The following is a 25,874-nucleotide window of genomic DNA, read 5'->3' on the forward strand; positions in this document are numbered from 1 at the left end:
CCCTCAAAAAATTGGCCCCATTCACTTCCATTGTAAGTGCCTCACTGTAAATAAAAAAAAATATATATAATTATCTTAAGAAAAAAAGTGTATAAGTAAAAAAAACTTTTTGTAGTAATTAACATTATGCCACACGTGCTGTTGACTGAGCTTAGCTCATATTGAACATGAAATATTTCTATAAATTTATGTCTGTTTAACATAAAAAAGTGATAGCATGACTTCAGAAGACTTGGAATATGACACACAAGTCATATGGCCTACTTTTATGATACTTTTGGGTGTTTTTAAAAGCTTTAAAGTTAGACACTATCAACTGCTATTTTATGGAAATCAACCTTTGACTTTATAAATAATGTAAATAATGACGGAATTTATGTATATTTTGGTAATATATCCCTTTAAGGAAGTGATCTACTATCATTTGGAGCAAAGACTTGGTAAATTCACTTTATAGTCATTAACTCTTAAGGATGAACATGTGCTCTCTGTAGGTCTCAAAAAACAAAACAAACCTCTCTGAAAGATATAGCATTAGGTCTGATTTTACCAGATATTTGACACCAACATGAAGTCATCTGTTGAGCTAAAAGCTGTGATGAGTGGCATCCTATTAGGAGGTACAACACCTTTACTGGCCTTACCTTATGAATGCTCTCTTATAAACTGACCAAAGTCATTTAATTTCCCTTTGCAAATTCTAATGAAACACATGCATAGCCTGCTGTTTGCATAGACATAATTTTCCAGGTCTGGTTTCACCTGTCTGAGAATTCATATTACAAACCATGATTCTAGAGAGTTCACGCCTAGTACATGAAACCTAAGTGAGTTTTTTTGGGCCTCCTGTGCAATTCTTACAACCCCCAAAAGGAGAGGGATCTCCTAAATAACTCTATCCAGGAGTCCCAGATTAGAACTCCATAATTATTCTCTATGCTCATATGAGGTTTGATTATGTTTTGAGCTAATGGAACATTATTAGACTCGAGTTTAAGTCAAACTATTTTGCAGAGTGTTGGATTTCACCAAATCCTAAACAGTGCTGAAATTACCAACATTAAGCAATTATGGCATTAGAATTAATTCATTCTTTCATTGAGTATGATTGTGCTTGAGTTTGCCTAAGCCCCTGGGTTAATCCCACGTATGGGCGTTGACGGGGTTAGCGTGAAAAGAGCTGCTGCCCTGCCTTTACTGGTGCCGGCATCTCATTTACCCGTCTCCCCTGAGAAAACAGAGAGATGTGGAAAGAGAGATCTCCATCTCCTCTTCATCTCTACTGCCCTCTTGCTCCTCCAGTTAAATAAATAAGATATTACACACTGGAGGTCCCAAGCCTTCAGTACTACATATTTGATGTAATCAGACATGTCTGTATGTTTCTGCATATTCCTAAATAGCCAGATATTAGAGAGGTCCCAGGGGGTGGGGTTAGACTTTTGAGATAAGTCTCTAGTGTTAACACAAGCCACAGGGGCTGATCATAGATGGGACACAGGAATTCTTTTTGTGAGATGCCAGTCCCATAAAAGACAAATCGTGTTTAACCCTGTTCATATGAATCTGGTTAAAATCTTCCCTTTTTAGTTTTGTGTTTTACTGTTTCGGAACCCCTTTATCCTTTTATTACTAAAACATAAGTCAATCCTGAAAAAATTAATAAATGTGTATTGAAAAGTGAGGTAAAAAATTTAAACAGTCACGTTAATAAGATGCCTGGAGGGTTTCACTATTGGTTGTCATCTTAAAATTAGCTTTAAAGGTTAGTAAAACATTTTTTAAATAGAAATAGGAGAAATTCTGAAGAATGGTGACTGAAACTGTTTTTGCCAAACATCATATGTGGTCTTTGGAAGAAAGAAAGTCATAAAGTCATACAGGTTTGCTACAACACAAGGATGGGTGAGTAATATGACAGAATTTTTTATTTTTAGGTGAACTACCACTTTTATCAAGACTGGACATTTGGCATTATTATTGAGAACATTATGAATCATGATTTAATGTCTTTGTTTACACATTCTTTGTGAAAATGCATGTATGCTTGTTAGTTTGTCTAGATCTCTTAATTACAGAGCTCAGAATGGCTTGCTTGATGTGAGTACACTGAAAAAAATGGTAAGTAGCTCTTAATACATTTATGTTTGAGATGAGAACATAATCATATTGTGCTAAGTCCAAGTAAAATTCAAAGAAGTCATTAAAAAGTGATAGGATAACATAGAAATGGTTAAATGGATTCAGCTTCTTTGGCTGACCATGGCGAGGCCTGTTCTGAGTGGAACCTGTCCTGTTAAACCGTTGTATGGTATTGGCCACTGTGCTGCAGCTCAGTGTCAGGCAATCTTCTTATAGCCTAGGCCATCTTTATGTAGAGCAACAATTATTTTTTCAGATTCTCAGAGTTTTTTGCCATGAGGTGCCCTGTTGAACTTCCAGTGACCAGTATGAGGGAGTGTGAGAGCGATGATACCAAATTTAACACACCTGCTCCCCATTCACACCTGAGACCTTGCAACACTAATGAGTCACATGACACCGGGGAGGGAATATGGCTAATTGGGCCCAATTTGGAAATTTTCACTTAGGGGTGTATTCACTTTTGTTGCCAGCAGTTTAGAGGGGACAGCAAATTTACACTGTTATACAAGATGTACACTCACTACTTTACATTGCTGCAAAGTGTCATTTCTTCAGTTTTGTCACATGAAAAGATATAATCAAATATTTACAAACATGTGAGGGGTGTACTCAATTTTGTGAGATACTGTGTGTATGCATGTATATATATATATATATATATTTGGAGTTATTTGGACAAACAAAATTTAAGTGAATTTAACTCAATTCCTTTAGGTTTATTCAACGCAAAATATTTGAGTAAAGCCTACATTTACATTTTATATTAAGGACACTCATTTTCATTGGGTGGAACTGATGTACACAATTGAATTAGGTAAAACAAACGATTTTTTTTTTTTTTCAGTGTACAGTAACAGCTTTAAAGAAACAAAACAATGGAGAGGAACAAATCTAGTTTCTAACAGTCACACTGTTGTTTATTTTTCGGCACTCCCATCATAAGGCATTTGGATGGAAGTGCGTCATACAACCATGATGTGTCCTCAGACCAGACATCTGTTAGATGTCAGAAACAATACTGGGATGGACTAGAGAAAAAATGAAAAGAAAATAATTAATAATAATAATAATAATGCATAAAAAGACTTCTCCATGTACAATGTTACAAGATTGTATTATGTTTTTGCATTTTACATGCAAACAGACATAACAGACAGCAATGTTTGCCTCTAGATATGTTTCCGGTCTAGCTAAGGTGGTAATTTCCTGCTATTGTTCAAAAGAATTTATGTGATCTTACTGGGAAGTGGTGTGCTATTCAAAATACTGTTCAACTGTTTGTCAGAGTATACTTAGGTTTACTTCATTCAGCTAGGTTCAGAGACTTATGCACATATGATTTAAAGACAAAATATTTCTTAAAGGAACAGTTCACCCTAAAAATAAAAATCTCTCATCATTTACTCACCCCATGCCATCCTAGATGTGTATGAGTTTTGTTATGCTGGGTGTGGAAGCAGGACAGGACAGACAGAGGTGCGGATCCAAACGCGGTATTTTATTAGGAATAAACAAATAAGAAACAAAAGGTAAACACAAAGAAACGTCCACGAGGGGAAAACTGGAAACTGATACACAACGAGACAGAAATAAACACGATGAAACAAACTCAACAAACTCTGAACTCGGGTAGGGAACACGGACCAGGCTTGACGACATGCAAGAAACGAAACATTACCAAACAACGAGCGACAGAGAGTAAACAAAGAACCAAGGTTTAAATACACAGACAAAGTGGAGACTGAACGAGACACAGGTGAAAACAATGATGAGTGCAGGCAGTGGGGGAGGCCGGGAATTGTGGGAAATGTAGTTTAACACACGGACAGTGAGACTCAGGGCGGACAACAGGGAAAACGTGACATGGAGCGGGATCGGTGACGGGTGAAAAGGAAAACACGGAGCGGACAACAAGGAAACGTGAAATCAACGTGATAGTGAAACAGAGAACAGAGGGCAGACAACACAGGAACGTAACATAACCCCACCTAAAAGGACCGGATTCCAGACGGTCCTAAAGCCAAAAGAAAACCTACACAAAAGAACAAAACCTAAAGATCCAGGGAGTGAGGGGGTAGACCCGGGGGAACACAGACAGAGAAAAGGGAGCACAAGGGGCACAGAGACAGACCAAGAAGGCACAAGGGACACGGAGACAGACCACGGGGGCACAAGGGGCAATTAGGCAGTCCACAGGGGCACAAAGGGAAATGAGACAGGCCACGGGGGCAAAAGGGGCAATTAGGCAGTCCATGGGGGCACAAAGGGACAGGTTTGGGTGGTCTGGGCGGTGGCCCTCGGACAGGGACAGGTCCAGGAGGCCTAGGAGGCGGCCAAGGAGGCGGCCACAAGACAGGAACAGGTCTGGGGGGCCTGGGAGGTGGCCATCGGACAGGGACAGGTCCAGGAGGCCTGGGAGGCGGCCTCAGGACAGGGGCAGGTCTAGGAGGTCTGGGAGATGGTCGCAGAACAAGGGCCGGCACAGGGGTCCTGGGGAGTGGCTCCGGGACAGGGACAGGTTTAGGTGACCTAGGGGGTGGCCACAGGGCTAGGGCTGGTTCAGGGGGCCTGGGAGGAAGAGTGGCCCCTAGGGGAGCTGCAAGGGGCTCTGGAGATGAAGCTGAGGGAGGCTCTGGAGGCGGAACCGATGGAGGTGGTGCCGTAGGAGGCTCTGGAGGTGGAGGCCTGGAAGGCTCTGGAGGCAGAACCGATGAAGGTGGCGCCGTAGGAGGCTTTAAAGGCGGAGGCCTGGAAGGCTCGAGTGACCTGAGAGGCGGAGGCCTGGAAGGCTCTGGAGGTGGAGCCGAGGGAGGCTCAGGAGGTGGAGCCGAGGAAGGTGGCACCGTAGGAGGCTTTAGAGGCGTGGCCCTAGAAGGCTTTGGAGTCTCTGGGAGTAGAGCCATAGGAGGCTCGGGAGGCAGAGCCGTGAAAGGCTCGGGAGACGGAGCCGTAGGAGGCCCGGGAGTTTCTGGGAGAAGAGCCGTAGAAGGCTCGGGGAGAAGAGCCGCAGGACGCTCCGGAGGCGGAGCCCCAGAAGGCTCTGGAGTCTCTGGGAGCAGAGCCGCAGGAGGCTCGGGAGGTGGAGCCGTAGGGAGGCTCGGGAGAAGGGCCGTGGAAGGCTCGAGAGGCTTGAGAGGCGGAGCCCTGGAAGGCCCGAGAGGCTTGAGAGGCGGAGCCCTGGAAGGCTGGAGAGGCTTGTGGGGCGGAGCCCTGGAAGGCTCGAGAGGCTTGAGAGGCAGAGCCCTGGGAGGCTCGAGTGGCTCGAGAGGCGGAGCCCTGGAAGGCTCGAGTGACTTGAGGGGCTTGAGAGGCAGAGCCCTGGGAGGCTCGAGTGGCTCAAGAGGCGGAGCCCTGGAAGGCTCGAGTGACTTGAGGGGCGGAGCCCTGGGTGGCCCGAGAGGCTTGAGAGGAGGAGCTCTGGAAAGCTCGAGAGGAGGAGCTCTGGAAAGCTCGGGAAGCTTGAGAGGCGGAGCCCTGGAAGGCTTGAGAGGCTTGAGGGGCGGAGCCCTGGAAGGCTCGAGAGGCTTGAGGGGCGGAGCCCTGGAAGGCTCGAGAGGCTTGAGGGGCGGAGCCCTGGAAGGCTCGAGAGGCTTGAGGGGCGGAGCCCTGGAAGGCTCGGGAGGCGGAGCTCTGGAAAGCTCGGGAGGCGGAGCTCTGGAAAGCTCGGGAGGCGGAGCTCTGGAAAGCTCAGGAAGCCCGGAAGGCGGGGCTCTGGAAAGCCCGGAAGGCGGAGCTCTGGAAAGCTCGGAAGGCGGAGCTCTGGAAAGCTCGGGTAACTCGGGAGGAGGAGCCCTGGAAGGCTCGAGAGGCGCTGGCTCTAGGACGGTCGAGGCTACAGGCGCTGGCTCAGGGACGGTCGAGGCTACAGGCGCTGGCTCAGGGACGGTCGAGGCTACAGGCGCTGGCTGGGTGACCGTGGAATGCGCTGGCTTGGGTTCGCTGACCGTGGCTGACGAGGACTCAGGCTCGCTCACGGTGATGTGCGAGGACTCAGGCTCGCTCACGGTGATGTGCGAGGACTCAGGCTCGCTCACGGTGATGTGCGTGGGCGCTGGCTCGCGCACCGTGGAAGGCGTGGGCACTGGCTCGCTCACCGTGGAAGATGTGGGCGCTGGCTCGTTCACCGTGGAAGGCGTGGGCGCAGGCTCGCAGACCGCGGCAGGCGTGGGCTCAAGCTCGCAGACCGCGGCAGGCGTGGGCCGGGAGGCGGAAGCCCGTCTTCTCTTCCTCCTCCGGGCAGACGAAGTGGACCGTGCAGGCTCATGGGGAACGACAGGCATGGGGGTTGGCTCGCTGGCAGGTGGGGCAGGCATGACAGGAGGCGCTACGGACGACTGGGGAGTCACCACAGTGGGTGGAGAGGTTGGGTCCTCCTCAGTCACACCCACAGTGAATGGCAAGCCACAGACCAGCACGGTCTCCTCCACGAATTTCAGGAGTGTCCAACCGCGCGTCGCCGGTGGTAACCGCTCCTTAAGCGTACCGTCCAGACTACCCCTGAAGAAGGCCACAAGGGAGGATTCAGGGAAGTCCGCGACACTCGCCAGTTCCATGAAGTCACGGACGTGGTCCTCTATCGGTCGGCCTTCTTGCCTCAGGCTGAGCAGCCGGTAGTTAGCCTGCTGGACCGCTGGATCCATTGGTGGGTCGGTCGTTCTGTTATGCTGGGTGTGGAAGCAGGACAGGACAGACAGAGGTGCGGATCCAAACGCGGTATTTTATTAGGAATAAACAAATAAGAAACAAAAGGTAAACACAAAGAAACGTCCACGAGGGGAAAACTGGAAACTGATACACCACGAGACAGAAATAAACACGATGAAACAAACTCAACAAACTCTGAACTCGGGTAGGGAACACGGACCAGGCTTGACGACATGCAAGAAACGAAACATTACCAAACAACGAGCGACAGAGAGTAAACAAAGAACCAAGGTTTAAATACACAGACAAAGTGGAGACTGAACGAGACACAGGTGAAAACAATGATGAGTGCAGGCAGTGGGGGAGGCCGGGAATTGTGGGAAATGTAGTTTAACACATGGACAGTGAGACTCAGGGCGGACAACAGGGAAAACGTGACATGGAGCGGGATCGGTGACGGGTGAAAAGGAAAACACGGAGCGGACAACAAGGAAATGTGAAATCAACGTGATAGTGAAACAGAGAACAGAGGGCAGACAACACAGGAAATAACAAGTTTCTTTCTTCTGCATACAAACAAAGATATTTAGAAGAATATCTCAGCTATGTTGGTCCTTTCAATGCAAGTGAATGGTAGCCAGAAATCTCAGAAACCAACAGAGCCGAGATATTATTCTAAAAATCTTTATCTGAAGAAGAAAGAAAATCATACCATGTGGTATGGAATAAGGGTGAGTAAATGATGAGAGATTTTTCATTTTTTGTTGAACTGTTTTGGGGTCATGGCCTGTATCAAAATGATTACATTAAAAGCCATAATAAAAAAAACAAATATAATTCTTCAGATGTACGGTAACCCATGTTAAGCCTCCATGTTGCCTCCATGTTGCCTATTGATTACAATAGTTAAAACAATAGAAAACACAACCATCTCCACTGTACATTCGGTGCTCATTTTGTGTTGTAAATGCGTATTCTTTAGTATTATGCATTAGCATACTTTTCTATGTAGGCATACTTAAACAGTTAATATTAACCCTAATCTAATATGTCAACCAATTAACAATTTAATACCTTAGAATAAAAACAAATAAAAAACAACTTTAAGATCACTCATTTAACTACTAAATTAGGTGTGACAAAACCTAAATAGGTAACTTAATTGACCCGCCTTCAATTTAGATATATTTGGAGCCAACTAAGTGTTTGGTTCCAGTCAAGCGTCATGCACCAGCAGCTTTCCCCACTGTAAACCTGCCGATGTTTCTTTGATGGAGTTTTCTGGTAGAGGAAATGGAGTTGGTGAAGTGAGCAGGGTCAACCTAACAGGAAAGAGATGCTCTCAGGAGACGCGTGGATCTGACATGCGCCCACACTGAGTGCGTTCATCCTGGTGTGATGGTGATTCCACGGGGAGCCAACACAACACAAAATAAATCAAAAATAAAATAGCCAAAATTCAACAAAATATTAATATAATAATATATATATATATATATATATATATATATATATATATATATATATATATATATATATATATATATATATATTTTATTTTATATTTTGTTGAATATATATATATATATATATATATATATATATATATATATATATATATATATTAGTATAACAGCATAGAGTAGAATTAAAATTAGCAAAATATTAAATTAAATTAAATACTGTTTTAACTGTCTCAGAATGCTTACAGGCTTCTTGAATTAAATTGCTGTGCTCTGTATGTTCATATAATACAAATACATAAATAAACAAATTAATAAATGTTAACTCTGAAAATGTATGTTAAACGAATAGGCACTAAAAGATAGGTTACAGTATTTAAATGCTCTAAAAAGACATTTTTAGAGTTTATTCAACTCGAATGTCCTCCAGCAAGCAAAAGAGCTTCTTGTTGTCTCCCTCTCTTCTTCTCTTTTATGGCGCTGTTCTCATTTCAGTCTGATTTCCCTTATTTCATGGTTCAGTGGATGTGCAGTTGCATGTGAGTCCGTGCTCTCTCATTGGTCAGCAAGCCACCTCTTTTGCCTTCTCATTCATACATCCCTCCTCTCATCCACACATGTACGCCTCCTCTAGATAACTCACACTTATCCATGACAACCACTTTCTCATACGGGACTAATTAGGCTACTATAGACTGGAAACAGTTGAATTTAAGATTAACAAGTGACAAGACAGGTGAGTATGGGCAATGGGTATGTTATGAGATTATGCACAGTAGAGGTTGAACTTGCTTGGGCGAGTTGCATCTGTTTTACCTGCAGTAAGTTGTTTATCTTCTCAGTTGTTTACGCCGTTGTTGTCGCTCCACAATCGACGCTGCTTCGTGCAATTCATCTGCGCATGGTTTATTTTCGGAGTACCTTATTTGCTGTTTCGCATCTTTGCTCGATTCGACTGTGCTGCTGACAGTCGAGAAGGACATGTAATTGGATGGATAACACGATATCATTAGGAACGAGGCTTAAAATGTAACACTAGAGGCTCAGGGTCCTCCTCGGAGAAGAACCGATGCAGTTATTTAACAGTCCTCTTGAGCTTCCAGTCACTTAATTGGCAACAGATGCGGAATTCTATGCTCTTTTACCGTTTAGAAATTGGATGCATTTGGGAAAGTTTATGAGCCGGGTCCAGCTCTCGCCCGCAAGAGCCCGAGGTCTGGCACAGGAGGTTCCATCCGAATATAAATTAAGCTAATGTAAGACTCATGATTTATTCGATAGGGTCAGTATGTTCAGGTACAGAAATTGTGAAATCTCGTTTCTTATCGCGATCACAGATAACAGCTGAACGCTTTTCAATTTCCATGCTGTGTTTGTGTATGACTTTTGCCATTTAGGCTACTATTCCATCATCCTTCTCCATATTTCTTTCAGGAATACCTTATTCGTTTTGACGTAAAATGTGTTACCGGGGTTGCACGTAATTATTTAAGTAAATGGCATCCAATATTGTTGCATTACAGCTAGATACACAAATTGAAATACATTGAAGGAAAATAAATGTGGTCTCACACTGATCAAGTGTTTCGGAAAAATGGGCTATCCTGGTTGTCAAGACAGGTCTTTCTGATAAACCTGAGCCCTAACCACTGAAAAAGTTCATTTATTTAGGCTACACCAGGGTGCAATGATTATTAACTGTTTATTATTCTGCAATTGTTGATAAATTCTCACATTTTATGGTCAAACCTCCAAAGAAGGATTGCAGAGCAGCACATTATAAAACTCGATTGGATGGCAACGTGTCAGTTGTTATTGCACAAAGCAGGATCATTTATGAGAAATAAAGTTATTCCACGTTTGTCATTTCACTTTGTCTTGCTTGTGTTTTGATATGGTAATCGGGTATTTTCATTGTGTATATGAACTGCTGTGGAATTTTAAATAATGCTAGTGGCAGCCTGCTTTGTAATTGCACTCTGAAGGAAAGGCAAAAGACACCGTCCCCGAGGTGCTCTTTCACCCGAGACTCTTTAAGCTACACTTATTAAAGCGAAAAGTGTTTCAATATGTGGCTGGTCTTAGCAGGAACGTGTAGGGGGCTGAGCTTATATTTACTTCACTAATGCATGTATATATTTAAAACAACAATATATATACATATGCAGGCCTACTGTAGCCTATATGTTGAAATTCAAATGAAAGAAAAAGAATGGAAAGAGGAGAGCAATAATGTGTTAAACTGAATTATTGCGTGTGTATCGTAAATACATTATTATTATTATTAATAGACTATTGCTGTTTTACTGCCATCTTTAGTCAACATTCTGAAGACAAATATGGAAATGCAGGCCTGTGCAGTCAATAGAAAAACTATTTTTGTAACCTGTGGATGGATGAAAGGTATAAGCTACAATTCTTCAACGAATAAATGTAGCTCTGTTTAACTGTGCCCCAGTCGTGCCCCTCATAAGCTCATGAACCAGATCTGACCTCTCTGATTGGTCTGGATGTTCTTTTACGGGGTGGAAAGCAAAGTGGCCAAAGTACTCACAATAGCTGTTGCTTCGTTGATTTTGTTTTTATTTATTTAGTTTGCGTCAATAGTGTATGCACTCATGACACATAACAAGGTTCATTATTTACACAAAGAACACAGATAAGCAAACACTAATAACGAATAAAGAAAATATCACTATAGGGCATAAAGAAATATATTAGAATCCGTGGCGCAAATCATTTCGAGAGGAAATGGCACGGCAAGGGGTTTTTCATTTATTTATATATGTATTGATGTTAATCCGAGTAATTTAGATTTTTTTTTTTAATAAATAATTTAAATAGCTATGTGTAGATGAGTGAAACGGCGTAGAAACTAATGAACGACTCACCGAACGAAATAAAATAAGGAAGGGAACGACTTGTTTGATTTTTAAAATAGTATTACAAATTGAATATGAAGCCTAAAATCAAGTTAAGTTTTACAATTTTAAGACTATTTTTGTGGGGTGAGGATGCAGTTCTTATTACAAGTCCCTAATAGAAGTGTCAGGTGCTCCAGATTCTATAATAATAACAATATTAATCATCATCCTCATCATCATCATCATCATCATCATCATCATCAGTATAATCGTAATTATTAGGCTATTCTTCTTTTTCTTATTGTTATTAGTAGTTGTAGTAGTAATAGCCTAGTTTAAAAAAATAAAATAAAATAATTAATTATTTATTACTGCACTGGGTAAAGTCTAATTACCTCTTTGATGACCTGTGGAATTTTATTAATTAATTAATGTATTTATTTATTTTAAAGGGCCGTGAAGTGAACATCACACATTTCCGGGCTCTCTGTCCAATAAATATGTTTCAGACCGTCCCTGACACTTCGTCTTACGTCAAGGTAAGACAACATCGTCACTATGAGCAGGTAATGTCGGAGGAAACACTGGAACTTCTTAATTTCCTTGATGACGAAATAAATTACTTGTCCTGGATTCCACTCTCGTTATATTTAACAATATTTTTTTCCAAGATGACTTATAAATGTTTTCCAAGTTCATGGACGTTTACTTTGATGTAAAGGTTAACTGGTTATATATATATATGGCCATATAACTCTTTTTGGCCATCTCTGACTTTCTTGAATGTTGTTATTGTACATTATTCTCTCTCTCTCTCTCTCTCTCTCTCTCTCTCTCTGCATGCTCTTAAAGAATGTAAACATTGCAAATGGCTGACATCTGTTTTTGCAATAACTAAACTTAACCAACCTTGCATAGGAATGTTTCTGTATAGAACATTTACAGCCATTAAAACTTGGTTTAAGAAATCTCTGCATATGGATTTGGGTATGCTGTATGCCAATGATGAACCCATACAGACTGAAGTAAAGCTCACATAGATTGTGCCACTTATCCTACTGATTTGCTCACTTTCTGGTGCTAGAATGGGTTTGTATGCCTCTATGCCGTATTGCCACTGTTCATTCTTTTAGAGACTGAAAGGCACACTGGCATATTTGAAGGGTTATTCATGGCAAAGTGCCACTGCAATAACTTTACTGTATCAAAAGGCTTAGTGCACGGCTTACAGACAGAGCCATGAAAATGAAGCATTGTGCCTACTAAAGTCAATCATTATATCTTTACAATCAGCATATTTTGCAGAGCCGAGTTGTTATGTTATGGAGACTTATTGCCCCCCTGCATAAGGGAGCTTTTCATGCAGACGCTATAGTTTGTGTTCCTCCAGAGAGGGGCTGAGTTTCACAGTCCCACGAACAGTCCTCGATTTGTTTCGAGACATTAGCAGTGGAGGAATGTTGAGGGAAAACCTCTTTGAAATCCAGCTTTCTCTACAAGAACTGAAGTTCAGTGCATGGCATTGGATTTGCACTATGTACAAAGATAGAATGCAAGCAAGAGCAAGATTTATGTATGCGTGTACGTGTGTGTGTGTGTGTGTGTGTGTGTGTGTGTGTGTGTGTGTGTTTATTTATTTAATGTCACCCTTGATGTGTGTCTGACAACAACCCAAACAATGCATGGTCTTTGTATTTGTATAGATTTTGTTTTGGTCTAAAATATATGCAAGGTCTTTCAGGTGAAAGGCCCCATTTTTAGTTATTTGTTGGGGATATATTCAGGGTTATTTAACAAATATGTTTCAGATAAATGTCATATTTGAGCATTGTAGCTATCGGGCAGAATTTGAGCAGGAAAGGGATTTACCTCAGCACGCCTCAAAAAGAACAGTTTCAGAGAAATAGTCAGCTTCATTCAAGCGAAGCCACAATCCAGCAAGTGCTTTTGTTTGGTTAAGACTGGGTGAGACTGGAGCTCTCCAAAGAAAATAAATCTCAAATTAATAATGGCCTGAAGCTGGAGGCTAGACAGTGTGGTGGCGTGTGCTGCAGTCTCCATTTTTTAAAGGTGTGTGTCTTTATCAGTTCGTGAGAGGAAAGGACTTTTGACGGTCTTGCGCAACCTGAGAAGCATGATCCCTATCAGGATGGCCTCTCGATTAATACATCTCGAATGTTTGTCACAAAACTCATATTTCAAATGCCCTCAAGATCTTTCAACACCATTATCACATAGCTGAAGACTTCAATAGATGTACATTTCTAAACCTGTTGTCATTCTGAATAAGTCAGTTTACCACGTTGTTCCCACACCATTTTTTGCTTGGTTTTTAAGTTGAGGAAGCCTCTGGTCTACTCTGCATTTGTCTTGCTCCAGCACTTTAGGGTTTTTCCAGTAGCTTTGGGCCACTGGCTTCCCACAGGTCGTGGTTGGGAGAAATGCCTGGCTGTCAAGATTTAGCGCTGAGCCAGATGTTCTGTGGCTCCCTACATAAACCAACATGCATCTGTTTATTGGCCTTCCAAAATGTTTGTTACCGCTGGACTCATAATGACCTGGGCAAGTGCCTTGCAGGAAAAAAGAGTGAGTTTTCTAGATTTAATGTTGCACCTCACAAAAATGTTTACTCCATAACTAAAAAAAAAGACAATTAATTTAGTTTTGACATCCTGAGAGTGATAAACATTTGAACAACATGCTTCAGAGAAGAAAATTATGTCTAAATGGTGAATGTTTAGATACTAGAGCATGATCAAACTGTTGTCAGCACAGTTCTTGCAAGTTACATGAATTATATTCAGCACAAACTCTTGACTGGACATTGCAGTATAGGCTACTTTGCATAAAATGATTCCTGTGATCACTCTTTATCTGATATATTATTCAACTTCAGGTAAAGAGACGTCTCATTTATAATAATCGAGATGGAGACCATAAAACATAATTATACTGTGATTAGTGACCCGTCTCTGCCAGATCTCCGTCTCGTCATGCGTTCAGAGATAATGGTGTTTTAATTAAAAGAATGGTGGAGTCTATACGTGGCCCCTCTAGGGAAACATATGTTTCAGCTATCAGGTCCCACGCTCTGTGAAAATTATGTCCACCCCTCCAATGCAACGCACATATACACATGTCCCAAAACCTTATATGATTATCCAAATTCTAAGTTGCTATTACTTAACCATAAAGTAATGGTGAATTGCTTAGGATGAACCGTTAGCTCAGACTAAAACCCATCTAAATTCCTATTTGTCTTATATGGATATCCCACTCTCTCCACCGATATACAAGAGTGATGAACACCGAAATATATGTCAACACTGTTTATTTGAATTAAAGGAAAGACCCTGACTCGAAATGGTTAAACAAGGTGTCTCCGTTAATTACTGTGCAGGCCTCAGGCAGGAGAAGCCTTGACCCCTAGCATGATCCAGATGTGGTGCTCTCAAGGGGGCCTCTCCCCCTCTAGACCCCCAAGTCGCAAACAGAACAAGCCAGCAGGCGCAGACTCAGTCTCGCTCCCCTAGGCATGGCCCTCTCGGTCAGGGGGTCTCAGGATCCGGGGGTCTGGTCACGTTCTGCGCTGGCTTCGTGACTGGATTGTGCTCAGTAATAACGCGCCGGAATTGGTGAGGGCTTATACAGAGCGCACCGAAAAATAGGGGGTGGAGATTTAATCTCTCTTTAAGGCTAGAGAGGGAATTAGAAGCACGGTATAATATTACACTCAATAGAACATAATAATTAGGCAAAAATAAAAAAGTATTTGACAATGCAGAATTTATGTTAATACCGTATAATAAATAAAATAAGTTGTATTCTTTTACAGGTAAAATGTGTGTCCGTTACGTTATACTGTAGACTATAATAGACACAGAAGCCCTCATCGCCCATGAGGACATGAAAAATGTGAGGCCATATGCTATTGATTTTTGAGAAATGTTGAACAGGAGAGGTATGAGCCTCTCTATATGGTCCATACATTCTCAGACGCCAGTCTTTCTGGAGATACAATTAATGTGCATTCAGAGGTGCGCAGGAGAACGGGCGCACACGTGTGGAGCAGACTGACTCGGAGCTGCGGGCTTTGCTTTTATTAATGGATGCCCATTTCAGGAGTGAAAGAGACTGCCGAATTTTGGACAGACTTTAAACCTTCTTCACCATAGGTATAGATCCACTTCGCGTTTTTCCTAAACAGAGGAATACCAAGCCTAATATTATGGTGTTGAATTCTCCGATTAATTAGATGTGTTTATAAGGTCTAATATCCTAGATGCAACAGATAGACTGTCAATGCAAGGCTATAACCTTTTGTATTAACGTAGCATATTACTAAATAGCCTAAATCGGCTATTAGTGACGTTTTACTCATAAATCCTTTTGCGTCATTAGTCTATATTTTTGTTATATTATTATTATTATCTTATTTTTCTAGTTTGTTACTTGACTTTTCGTATTGTTTTGCATTATTGTAAACATCAAAATAGAAAATTGCTTGCAAAATGTGTATTTATACCTAAGTTCGATGCGTTAATGTTTCTACCAAACATAGGCCTATGTGAAGAGCTAGCAGGCATTCTGTAAATATTTCCAGGCAAAACATGCACAAAGGAAAGAAACACTATTGTTTTGGTGTCTTATCTCCTCGGGACAAGTATCCTGCTTTTGGGTGCCGTAATGAAGGAGGGCCAGTGACACACACGCACGCACGCACGCACGCACGCGCGCGGCTTCCTTCTCAAGCGCAGTGACTTCACTTCCCAAATTTAGAGGGAAAAAACCATCCGGCGAAACTGTCTATGTCTCTCCGCCACAGATCGAGGGCAGGAATTAATTCAGACGCGTGTCATGTTTGGAATATTGTCGGCCTCCACTGAAAATTGCGCAAAATGGATGGAACTATTAAGGTAAGAGTGGTGGAGATGGCTCTTTCTGAGATGGATTGAGTTTGAGAACGTAAGACGCCTGTAGTTCTGCCTGTCTGAGGCTTTTCAGCCCCTCTGAATAGCGGTAACGGAGATTTCCTTCTGTTTTCCTCCCAAGTTTCCTTTTCCCTTTTGTCGAAACATTGTTGAAAGTCAAAAACTATCGCGGAGGATACGAGGCATTCAGACGGACTCTGCATATGCACAAACTTGGACGCTGGGAGAAAACGACTTGAAACAAACGCACGAGATTGGCACGATATTTGTGATGGAATAACTTTTTTTGGCAAGATAGAAAACTAGCTACGAGTCGACTTTCAGATTAGAGTAGCAAAAGCCCAGCGCTTGATGGGGCTGCTCAGGGTTTTCCGTATATTGTGGCGTTCGTGTGAATGCAGTGCTGTGGTTTATATAAATCATAAAGCTTAATGCTGGCTGCGCAATTCAGTGGCACCGTGCCGAGGTTTTCCAACCATTCATATAGTCCAAAAACCGAGCCCACCCACAATAAAATATTACTTCACAACCTTTTCTTCTTCTGATAGCTGACAATACAGCAATCTTGTAAAGGTTATTTTGCGTAGGCTATTGTGTTTCACATTAAAAATAAAATACGCTCTTAATGTCATGCATGGGCTACATACAATAATTGTAATTTTTATTTTTTGTATTTTCGATTGTTAGAGTCATGAATATGTTATTGTGTTATAAAATATGTTATTCAAGAAATGTAGCAACATCATCATTTTGTGTATATAATAATGTGGGTGAAATAGGGTGAAAACGCTGATCTGACACTAATAATAATAATAATTATTATTATTATAATAAATAAATAAATAAATAAAGGCAATGATCACTGATTGACTCGTCATTGTTGACTCCCGCAGGAGTCCACAATTTGAAACACTCCTGATTATTATTATTTTATTGTATTTTTTTGCAGTCATATACGAAGTGGTTTTGGGTGTGGAATATGTTTGGGGCCATACACATCATGCTTGTTTTAGATTTTATCATGTTAAATAGAATAGTTTCAATTGCAGTGGGGTGAAAGAGGACATCAGAATGGTGATTCTTTTAATGCTGCAAAACTCGCTAAAAAGCATGATACAATTCTATGTATTTAAATCATAAACGGAAATATAAAAACGTTGTGCTTGATATTATGTTATCAGATGATGAGCACTGTAGTTATTGTCTATTATGATTATGATTATTATTATTATTATTATTAACAACAACAATCATGCTATAATATTTGTTATTGTTATTATTGTCATTATTATTATTATACTATTTTTACTATATTAGTTAGCATAAATATATTAGGAGGATTAATCTATCATCGCTTTGGAATTTGACACAGATAACTCTCTTGATTGATTTTAAACCGTACACTGTTACTCAACAATGGGGGGCTCTCAATCCACGGGTATTTCCTGTTCCACACAATCTGGTTTCCTGTCAGGTTTCCCTTTCCTCCTGAAACAAAAGACAGGAATGCCCTGTGTATAAAATAGCACTATGTTTTGAATGGGTTCTGTACATCCCAACGTTATGTATCTTTTACTGGACAAGCAATGCTAATTCCTGGCTGTTATCCTGTATTAATTAGCCCTTATCATGAACAAGTCATGCAGTAAGAAAAATTAAGATTACGTTTCTCATGTTAAATGTTATTTATTTTTATTTTTTTTGTGAGTTTATTCACAAGATATGGTAGCACAAATTCTGCCATTAATTATTTATGTAATAAGTTCAGCTGTGCAAAGATCGGTTGTTGGCATACCTCATTGTAAATCTACAACACAAACCAGTGTAACCTTGTGGTTCTGTATGGTTCAAGTGTAGCCATGCAGGCACGGGCAATTTATGGCCTAAGGAAAATGGCACCTTTGTGAGTATTTTAACCTTATTGTAACAAGAAGCTTAGCTCTGCTCTTGCAGTTACGCTGACCATTGCTTAGCACTCTGTTTCACAGATGATTTGCCTGTGCGAGTGTTAGGTTGGAATTAGATTTTCCTATTTTTAAAACCCTCTGTAATCTTGGGAAAGACTGACTGCCAATCATGAATTATATGGTGGAGGCTGATATGTCTTCGTGTAAGTAATGTGTAACAGTCATAATAGCAGCTCTGGCCTTATCTGGCAATATGAAGGCATTCCTTAACTCTGCCATACTTATCATGCCACAGTCCTGTTGGTGTGGGTTGTCCCGATACTGTCCACAGTCCACTGATCAAATTGATGATGACTGTCAAGAAAGTTCAGAAAGCCAAAAGGAAAAAAAAAAAAAAGCTAAATACTGATGGAGTTTACCAGGATCCCCTTTCCATTTAACGGACTTAACTTTGTACTCTGTACTGAATAGCTGCAATACAATTTGTAATGTAATATGCAAAATCCACTCTATCAAATTTGTACTTTGATAGATGCTGTATGGAATAAACATGTTGGCCAAAAGAGGTAAAGAGTATCAGAGTCCTCAATTTGTTTAAATCACCCCTCAATGGCTACAATGCTGAGCATCTTTCAGCATCTTTTAGCCTTGCTTTTATTTCTTCTTTTTCTTTTCAATAATGTGAATAGTGAATCTATGCATAAACTTATATTTGCAGAACATATCAAAAGAAAAGCAGATAATCATGTCGATTCTTGTGGTTCAAGAAATACAAATTAAAGAAAGAGAGAAACCAAATAAATATTTAAAAGAAATGTAAATATTTGAGCAGTGAATGGGGAAAAGAACATGGAGACGATTGTATGCACGTGCAGACGCTGCTCTCTCCAGAGGGGCCTGTCTGCTGCGTTTGTTTTCTTTAATAAAACTACATCACCCCAGCTGAGCGCCTGCAATGAGAGCAAATGTAGAAGTGACCTTGGAAAGATTTTTTTTGCCTCTGTTCTGTCTCACATTTGAGTCATGAACAGGATAAAAAAATGAGCCAAATTTTTATTTTACAAACTGGCTGTCATGTTTTTAAATTCTCTTTTTGAAAAGAAAAGGTTTAAAGGTGAATGTGAAGATAACTGTAACTACTGTTTATTGGTTGTGCTTAGACAGTTGACCCTCAAACTTATTTCTTATTTTTAGCTTGGCTTATTTTTTATTTTTATATTTTTGTCAATGGAACCTTGTAAATAAATGGTTGAAGTCAACATGAAAGTAATGAAAGTAGTAATGAAAGTATATGGTGATCAGGCCTTTGAAGCTCCAATAAGGAGATAATGTCAGCATAAAAATAATCCATATGAAGCAATCCAGTTTGTTTTGGATGTGAACAGTCCAAAATATAACTGTACATCTTGCCATTGCAGTCTCTAGGCACGATCTAGGCGCGATTACACTTCCTAGTGCTTGACGCCTGAGCAGAGTGCTAGATGGCGCTAGGAAGTGCAATAGAGCTTGAAATCATGATCGCCAAGGAGACTGCTGTCAAGATGTATAGTGCAAAAGTAGTTATATTTTGGTCTGTTCTCAACCAAAACCAAATGGATCACTTTAGAAGATTTTGATTAAAACTCTGGAGTCTGATGGATTACATTTTCTGACTTTATTTGCTTTTTGGAGCTTCAAAAGCCTGTCAACATTCACTTGTGTTGAATGGACCTACAGAGATATTCTTCTAAAAAATCTTTGTTTGTTCTGCAGAAGAATGAAAGTCATACACATCTAGGATGGCATGAGGGCAATTAATTTATGAGAGAATATTAATTACACATGATGTAATGAAATTAGTCAATTGCACAGTGCTATAATGACAAGCAGTGATACAGTTTCTACCCTACAACCCTCCAGGAGGCACTGTCAGTGGTGAGTGAAGACCAGTCTCTGTTTGAGCCTCCTTACGCTGCTGCTGCACCCTTACCAAAGACAGATATGACTGCGTCTGGTGCGCAGGATTACGGCCAACCACACAAGATCAACCCTATTCCTCCTCAGCAGGAGTGGATCAACCAACCTGTCAGAGTTAATGTCAAACGAGAATATGACCACCTCAATGGATCCAGGTACAGCACTAAGACTTCAACCGGTGACATTTAAAATACTTATATCTGTTTTCATTTGTTGAAATTCTTGTTTATTTCTCTATGAATGTCTCTTTATCGTTTTCTCATTCTCCTTGTTTACCCAGCCGAGAGTCCCCAGTGGACTGTAGTGTGGGTAAATGCAATAAGATGGTGGGTGGGACTGACGCATCTCAGATGAGCTATACTGGTTACATGGATGAGAAGAATGCACCACCCCCAAACATGACAACCAATGAAAGGAGAGTTATTGTCCCAGCAGGTATCCTCAGTTCTTCTTAACATATTTTAGAAAAAGAGCTGCATGTCCGCAAACTATTATTATTGTTTGAAATGTATGTGAATGCAATTAGGAGTAATAATGTAATGTAATAAAGTAATGTTCCCACACAAAGGAATAATTCAACCAAAAATGAAAATTCTCTATAACTTTCATGCCATCCAAGTATGACTTTCTTTCTTATGCAGAACACAAACAAAGATTTTTAGTGGAATATCTCAACTCTATAGGTCCATACAATGCAAGTGAATGGTGACCAGACATTTCAAGCTCCAAAAATCAAATAAAGGCATCATAAAAGTAAACAATATGACTCCAGTGGTTTAATATTTCTCTTCTGAAGCAATGCAATCACTTTGGGTGAGAAACAAATTAATATTTAAATCCTTTTTTACTATAAATCTCCACTTTCACTTTCAATTTGAGAATGTGAAAGTGGAGATTTATACTACAAAATCACTTAAATATTGATCTGTTTCTCACCCACACCTTTGACTGGAGTCATATGGATTACTTTTATGCTGCCTTTATGTGGTATTTTGAGCATTAAAGGTCTGGTCACTGGTTCACTTGCATTGTATAGACCTATAGAGCTGAAATATTTTTCTAAAAACCTTTGTTTGTGTTCTGCAGAAGAAAAAAGCCACATCTGGGATGGAATGAAGTTGATTATGTTATGAGAGAATTTTCATTTTTTGGTGAACTATTCCTTTAAACAAATTAAAGTTATTTGGAATCTATCTAACCCAGAGTCTCCAGCTAAGTGACCTGTTTATTTTTGCATTTGCCTTTTCAGACCCTTCTCTCTGGTCTCCAGACCACGTTCATCAATGGTTAGACTGGGCTATTAAGGAGTATGGTCTTCAAGAGATCGACACAGCTATGTTCCATAACACAGATGGAAAAGAACTTTGCAAAATGAGCAAAGAGGACTTCTTGAGACTTACCAGCGTTTATAACGCGGAGGTTCTGCTCTCACATCTCAATTACCTCAGGGAAAGTAAGTCCACCACCTTTTGTATTCATTTAAAATCCTTTGCTAATTCTGGTATTTTAATTTAGCTGTCATTCCCTTAGTGGTGTTGTCAGACTTTGTGCAGACAGATAATTTTTTTTTAAACCATTAAGTTGGAACCACGTCTAAGTCTTTCTTTATGATGTGAGAAGATTAACACATTGCAATATTTTCTAATATTGAAATCATTTTGTTAGGTATTCATCACATTATTTGTGACATGGATGTGACGAATGAATTGAGAGATTTGCAATGATTTTAGTAGTGGAAAGACCAAACTGTGCAATGCAAGAGAGTGTCAGCCTTATGAAACATGACTATAAGACATTTGAATCAATATCAAAAACTAACTCAAGAGTAGTTGGAATGTTCTGACTATGCCTAATGGCAGATTGCATTAATGACTTCTAAACAAAACCAGCTTAATCTAGTTGAAAATTGCCCCCAAGACTTCTGAGAGCAGTGTTTATATTTGATTTACTGTATTTATGAGGTGCCAAGCAACTGACCAATAAATTGTTACCAAACTATTTAAAAAAAAAACTGTTATTAAGTGTACCACAACAGTAAAATATTTGGAAGTATTTGAAACTGTATAATGCATGAATAGTCATGCTAGAAATTGAGCCAAAGTTGTTTAGTTTTGTAAAATGCTTTATTCCACATGCTTGAAGTCATTGTTTTTTCAGTGCCATGGCACTTGAACCACACTGAGAACATCAATCAAATATATAACAATATTTTATTAGATATTTCTTTAATAGGTTGCACATTATACTTGTTTTGTGTTCCATTTTCTGGCTCATACAGCCTTTAGAAAAAGGAGGGCTTCTGTCTTGCTCCACCTGTTTGAATTTTACTGGGTGCATTTGGTTTGGCAGAGTCGCAAATATTATGAATATAAGCAAGCATCCCATCCAGAGCATCTCCCCCTGAGTGCTGTCAGCCTCAGACTTGGAGAGATGAAGCCCAGGTGCATGGCCTCAGGAGACTGGCCGGCGAGGCCCCTGCCTATACACTGCACGGGAAAGTTTATCCCTAATTTACAACAGAAGCATCTTGCCCCATTTCTCTTCCAAGAGCTTTCTTATGTTCTAGCCCTGCATGCTTTGGCAAGGATCCCTTGGATTTGGAGAAAACTAAGTCCACTCATCCACTTGAATACATCACTGCTATCTATAAGCGAAATGTCGTGGGGACACGCTGTGTCCGTGCACAGATCATTGTCTAAACTTTGTTTGGGAGCATGGAGTGTTTGCCATAAGCAATACTCACACTGATCACTCTGAGATTTTGTTTGCACGAGAACCATCAGCATAGCTATGCATCGGTAAACAGAGTTCGCTATGTGTCATCTGAAGAGTCCGTTTTTAATGCAATTCACTAGGATGGCGAGAGCAGCTGGCCCATCCAAACATTATGACGGCAGCTCGGTTCAGAGGCGGGTGGAGTCCCAACAGGGCTGAGCAGTTAAAAACGGTCCTCCTTAAAAAAAAATTACGGATTCAGTTGTGAGGTAATGGGAATTTTATTCCATGGGTGTCAACAGTTTTGTGCTGGTGGGCCAGGCTGTGGGGCTGAATACAGGTTTGGAATATAACAGAGAGCCATTGTGAGTTTTAGGGCAGAGCCTAGTCTGTCTGTGAACTGTCAGGTTGTTTTTTTGTGGGAACTTGGTCTTGGGAGTTTTCATTAGGGACGATTGCCGCAGGACTGAGCCAGAGCTTACGCGCCGAGCATTGTGGATCTGCCTTCCGCCTCTTTCTTTGATTTAGCCTCTGTGTACTTTGGAAACAGAAGAAATGGTTCATAATCCTCTGCTTCACCGTTTGTATTGCCTTGGAAGGCGTCCCAAGCGAAAATCAAGTAATAATAAAAGAGATGCTCTTGTCCCTTCTACCAGAGGCCTTTCACTCTCCATTCTAAACCAGAAGACATTTTGAGACTGATCTCATGTTTGAATTAAGTCAAAATTATGTGACAGTGGTGACATTTTTGCAAAATGCGTTTCTATATACACATACTGTATTGCATCAGTTCCAAGGTGAAATGTCCACTGTGTGAAGCTTAAAGCGAGTTGACCCTTAAATGCATACCTCGATATATTAGTGATGCAGGACCTTATTCTACCCCATGTGCCTTGTGTGATTATTATTTTTGGAGTTATGCTCACACCTCTTTTGGCTACTATTTTGCAGTGATTTTCAGGACAAATATGGTGAATTATCAGTATCCCATATGCCTGTGCAGCCGATAAAGGGGTACAACTGGACCTTTTGGCCTGGGCCCGAGTATGAGTCCACAAAGTCTATTCCATATTTTAGAGCACATATTAATGCGTTCAGCGAGAGACACACGGATATAAACATGGAGACAATGCACAACTGTGAAAGCCGTCCAGGTAGTGCACATTGATGGGATAACTGATAACTGGCTCTGCCTGATTTGTTAGGGTTAGATTTAGGGGTTGGGTTATAGTTTCTATTACCAAGCAGTTAGCGTTTTCCTGATAAATTTGACTGAATCGTCCAATCTGTTATCACTTTTTTCATAAATATAAATGACTCTTCCCCTGCCATCCTCCATTTCCCAAACTTGCCAGCGGGTGTGGTGGTCGATGGTTCTGCACTGAAAATGATAAGTGGCTCAAATATAAATGATAAGTGGCTCAAATATAATTTGATAAAGATGAAACAGATGCATCAATAACCTCCAATATATGCAAAGTGGACTTCAGATATAACAGAGATACTAGTGATGTGTATAATTACCTAAAAAAGGCATCCGCTAGGGCTTGTTTTTTATTTTTAACATGATCAGAGCAACTTTTTGTGTTTGGATATCTGACGTTGTTGCAGGTCACTCCTTCAAGAACGCAATTTGGTGACAGTTACAAAAGTGTTTTAAGTTGGAGTACGATGATATCGGAATGTATTCACATCCTGCACGCTAGATCCCTTGTCCGCCTGTAGTCATCTGTACAAGCAGCTGCAAAAGTAGGGGGAACCACCAGCAGCAACAGGTAGTCCAGGCTACCCTAAAATATGTTCAGATAGTTACTGTATGTTAACTTTTAGCTATTTTACAGCTCGACATATGCCTACCTATTGTTGCACAGTTCAAATAAAAAGGTGCTTACGAGAAGATAATATATTGGTTCATGTTTATTCAGTCTGATCCGTTTGAATACAAAACCATGCTCAGACCTTAATTTTGCTCTCAGGTGTCAAACAACATACGTGCATATCGATACAACCTATAGGACCCCATGAACAGACTAGCTGGCTATCTAATGCCTGATAGCATATAGTTAATTCAGAGATCTTCTATACCAAGTTATAACCTCTGCGTTTTTAAAATTAGAGACCGTGTAATGGTCGGTCAACTAGTGTGTTATGAGAGTAAGTCACCGTTTGCTGATACCAGCAATTTAGATGTCGATAGCATTGCTTGAGGATTTAGATTTAATGCTCTGTTGTTCTACTCGTGATTTGTGTGAAAGGAAATACAAATCATTGTTGTATATTTGTTCATCTATAGTGTTCATTTTACCAGGAAACCTTCATTTTACAAACTATGTTTTGTATAGTAACGTGTTTCTAGGAGACCAGGTTAGACATTTGGTTTCCTTTACCTGATTGTAGCTTTAAGAGGACTGCATGTTAAGGCAGGTTATATGTGTGAACATATGTGATCATCTCTATGTCTCATGTGTCCACTGAAACAGATGAGTGTTTGGGAATGTAAGGAAAGGCTTTCTCTCATGTCCTGGGGTTTTCAGGGGTTGAAACCAAAGCGGATCTCTCCCTTTTTGTAACACAAACAAACACAATTACCCTCAACCATTGAAGCACTCCACAATACAGTCCTGTGGTTCTGCTCACACACTGACAAGCAAACAAACTAATACGCACTGCATCCCTCAGCCTGCTACATGTTTCCTGTCCCTGCTGTCTGCAAATGTGTCTGCATAATTATTTCATACACATCTGTGTTCATGCTGTGGTGTTTAGACAGAGTCTGATTAACATATCTGTGTGTCATTAAGCCTACGTGTATAAACAGCGGAGCAGGGCAGGGATGAGTCCCGCCTCAGGCCACACTGCAAGCAAATGCTGACTCATAAACAAATACATATATTACTATCATAACAGGCAGATGGTTTATTACAGATTGTTTAAATGCAGAACTGCTGAATATGTGTGGGTGCTGTTTGTGGCAATGCTGGTATCAACATGAGGTATTATTTTGGCTATGTTGTTGGTCACTCATCTAGATTTTTTAAGCGATTGCCACCCACTCACCAATGTGCTTTCAATTTGGGTGCAATTTGAGAATTTGTCAGAATTTCAGTGCTGGAGGTGAGCCATGCCCAACTGCTGCCTCTATCTCAACTTCTACATTGTACATACTGTTGTGTGTGTACCTGGGCTACACAATAAAAAAGTGGTAACCTGCAATTGTTACCACAAGGATCTATTTCTTCTTGATCAAAC

At 40.6% G+C, this 25,874-nt stretch overlaps 1 protein-coding gene across 10 annotated transcripts in view; it reads left to right on the top strand.

Annotated features, from left to right (window-relative positions):
• Positions 1–1,860: 1,860 nt before the first annotated feature.
• LOC127661340 (Friend leukemia integration 1 transcription factor-like) overlaps positions 1,861–25,874 on the top strand; it is a 48,088-nt gene continuing 24,074 nt past the window's right edge. The window contains exons 1-6 of one of the 10 annotated variants that reach the window (XM_052151979.1): positions 1,861–1,905; positions 2,055–2,121; positions 11,569–11,682; positions 19,854–20,065; positions 20,191–20,345; positions 21,160–21,363. In XM_052151979.1, the coding sequence (XP_052007939.1) occupies positions 2,119–2,121; positions 11,569–11,682; positions 19,854–20,065; positions 20,191–20,345; positions 21,160–21,363 (688 nt within the window). In that variant the 5' untranslated portion in view covers positions 1,861–1,905; positions 2,055–2,118. Of the gene's footprint in view, positions 1,906–2,054; positions 2,122–8,852; positions 8,989–9,107; positions 9,509–9,533; positions 9,549–10,066; positions 11,388–11,568; positions 11,683–15,681; positions 16,033–19,853; positions 20,066–20,190; positions 20,346–21,159; positions 21,364–25,874 lie in introns of those variants that run through there. The other 9 variants (XM_052151980.1, XM_052151981.1, XM_052151984.1 and 6 more) reach the window with 9 other exon arrangements.

Source organism: Xyrauchen texanus, chromosome 21 (assembly GCF_025860055.1).
Source record: "Xyrauchen texanus isolate HMW12.3.18 chromosome 21, RBS_HiC_50CHRs, whole genome shotgun sequence".
NCBI classification, from domain to species: domain Eukaryota; kingdom Metazoa; phylum Chordata; class Actinopteri; order Cypriniformes; family Catostomidae; genus Xyrauchen; species Xyrauchen texanus.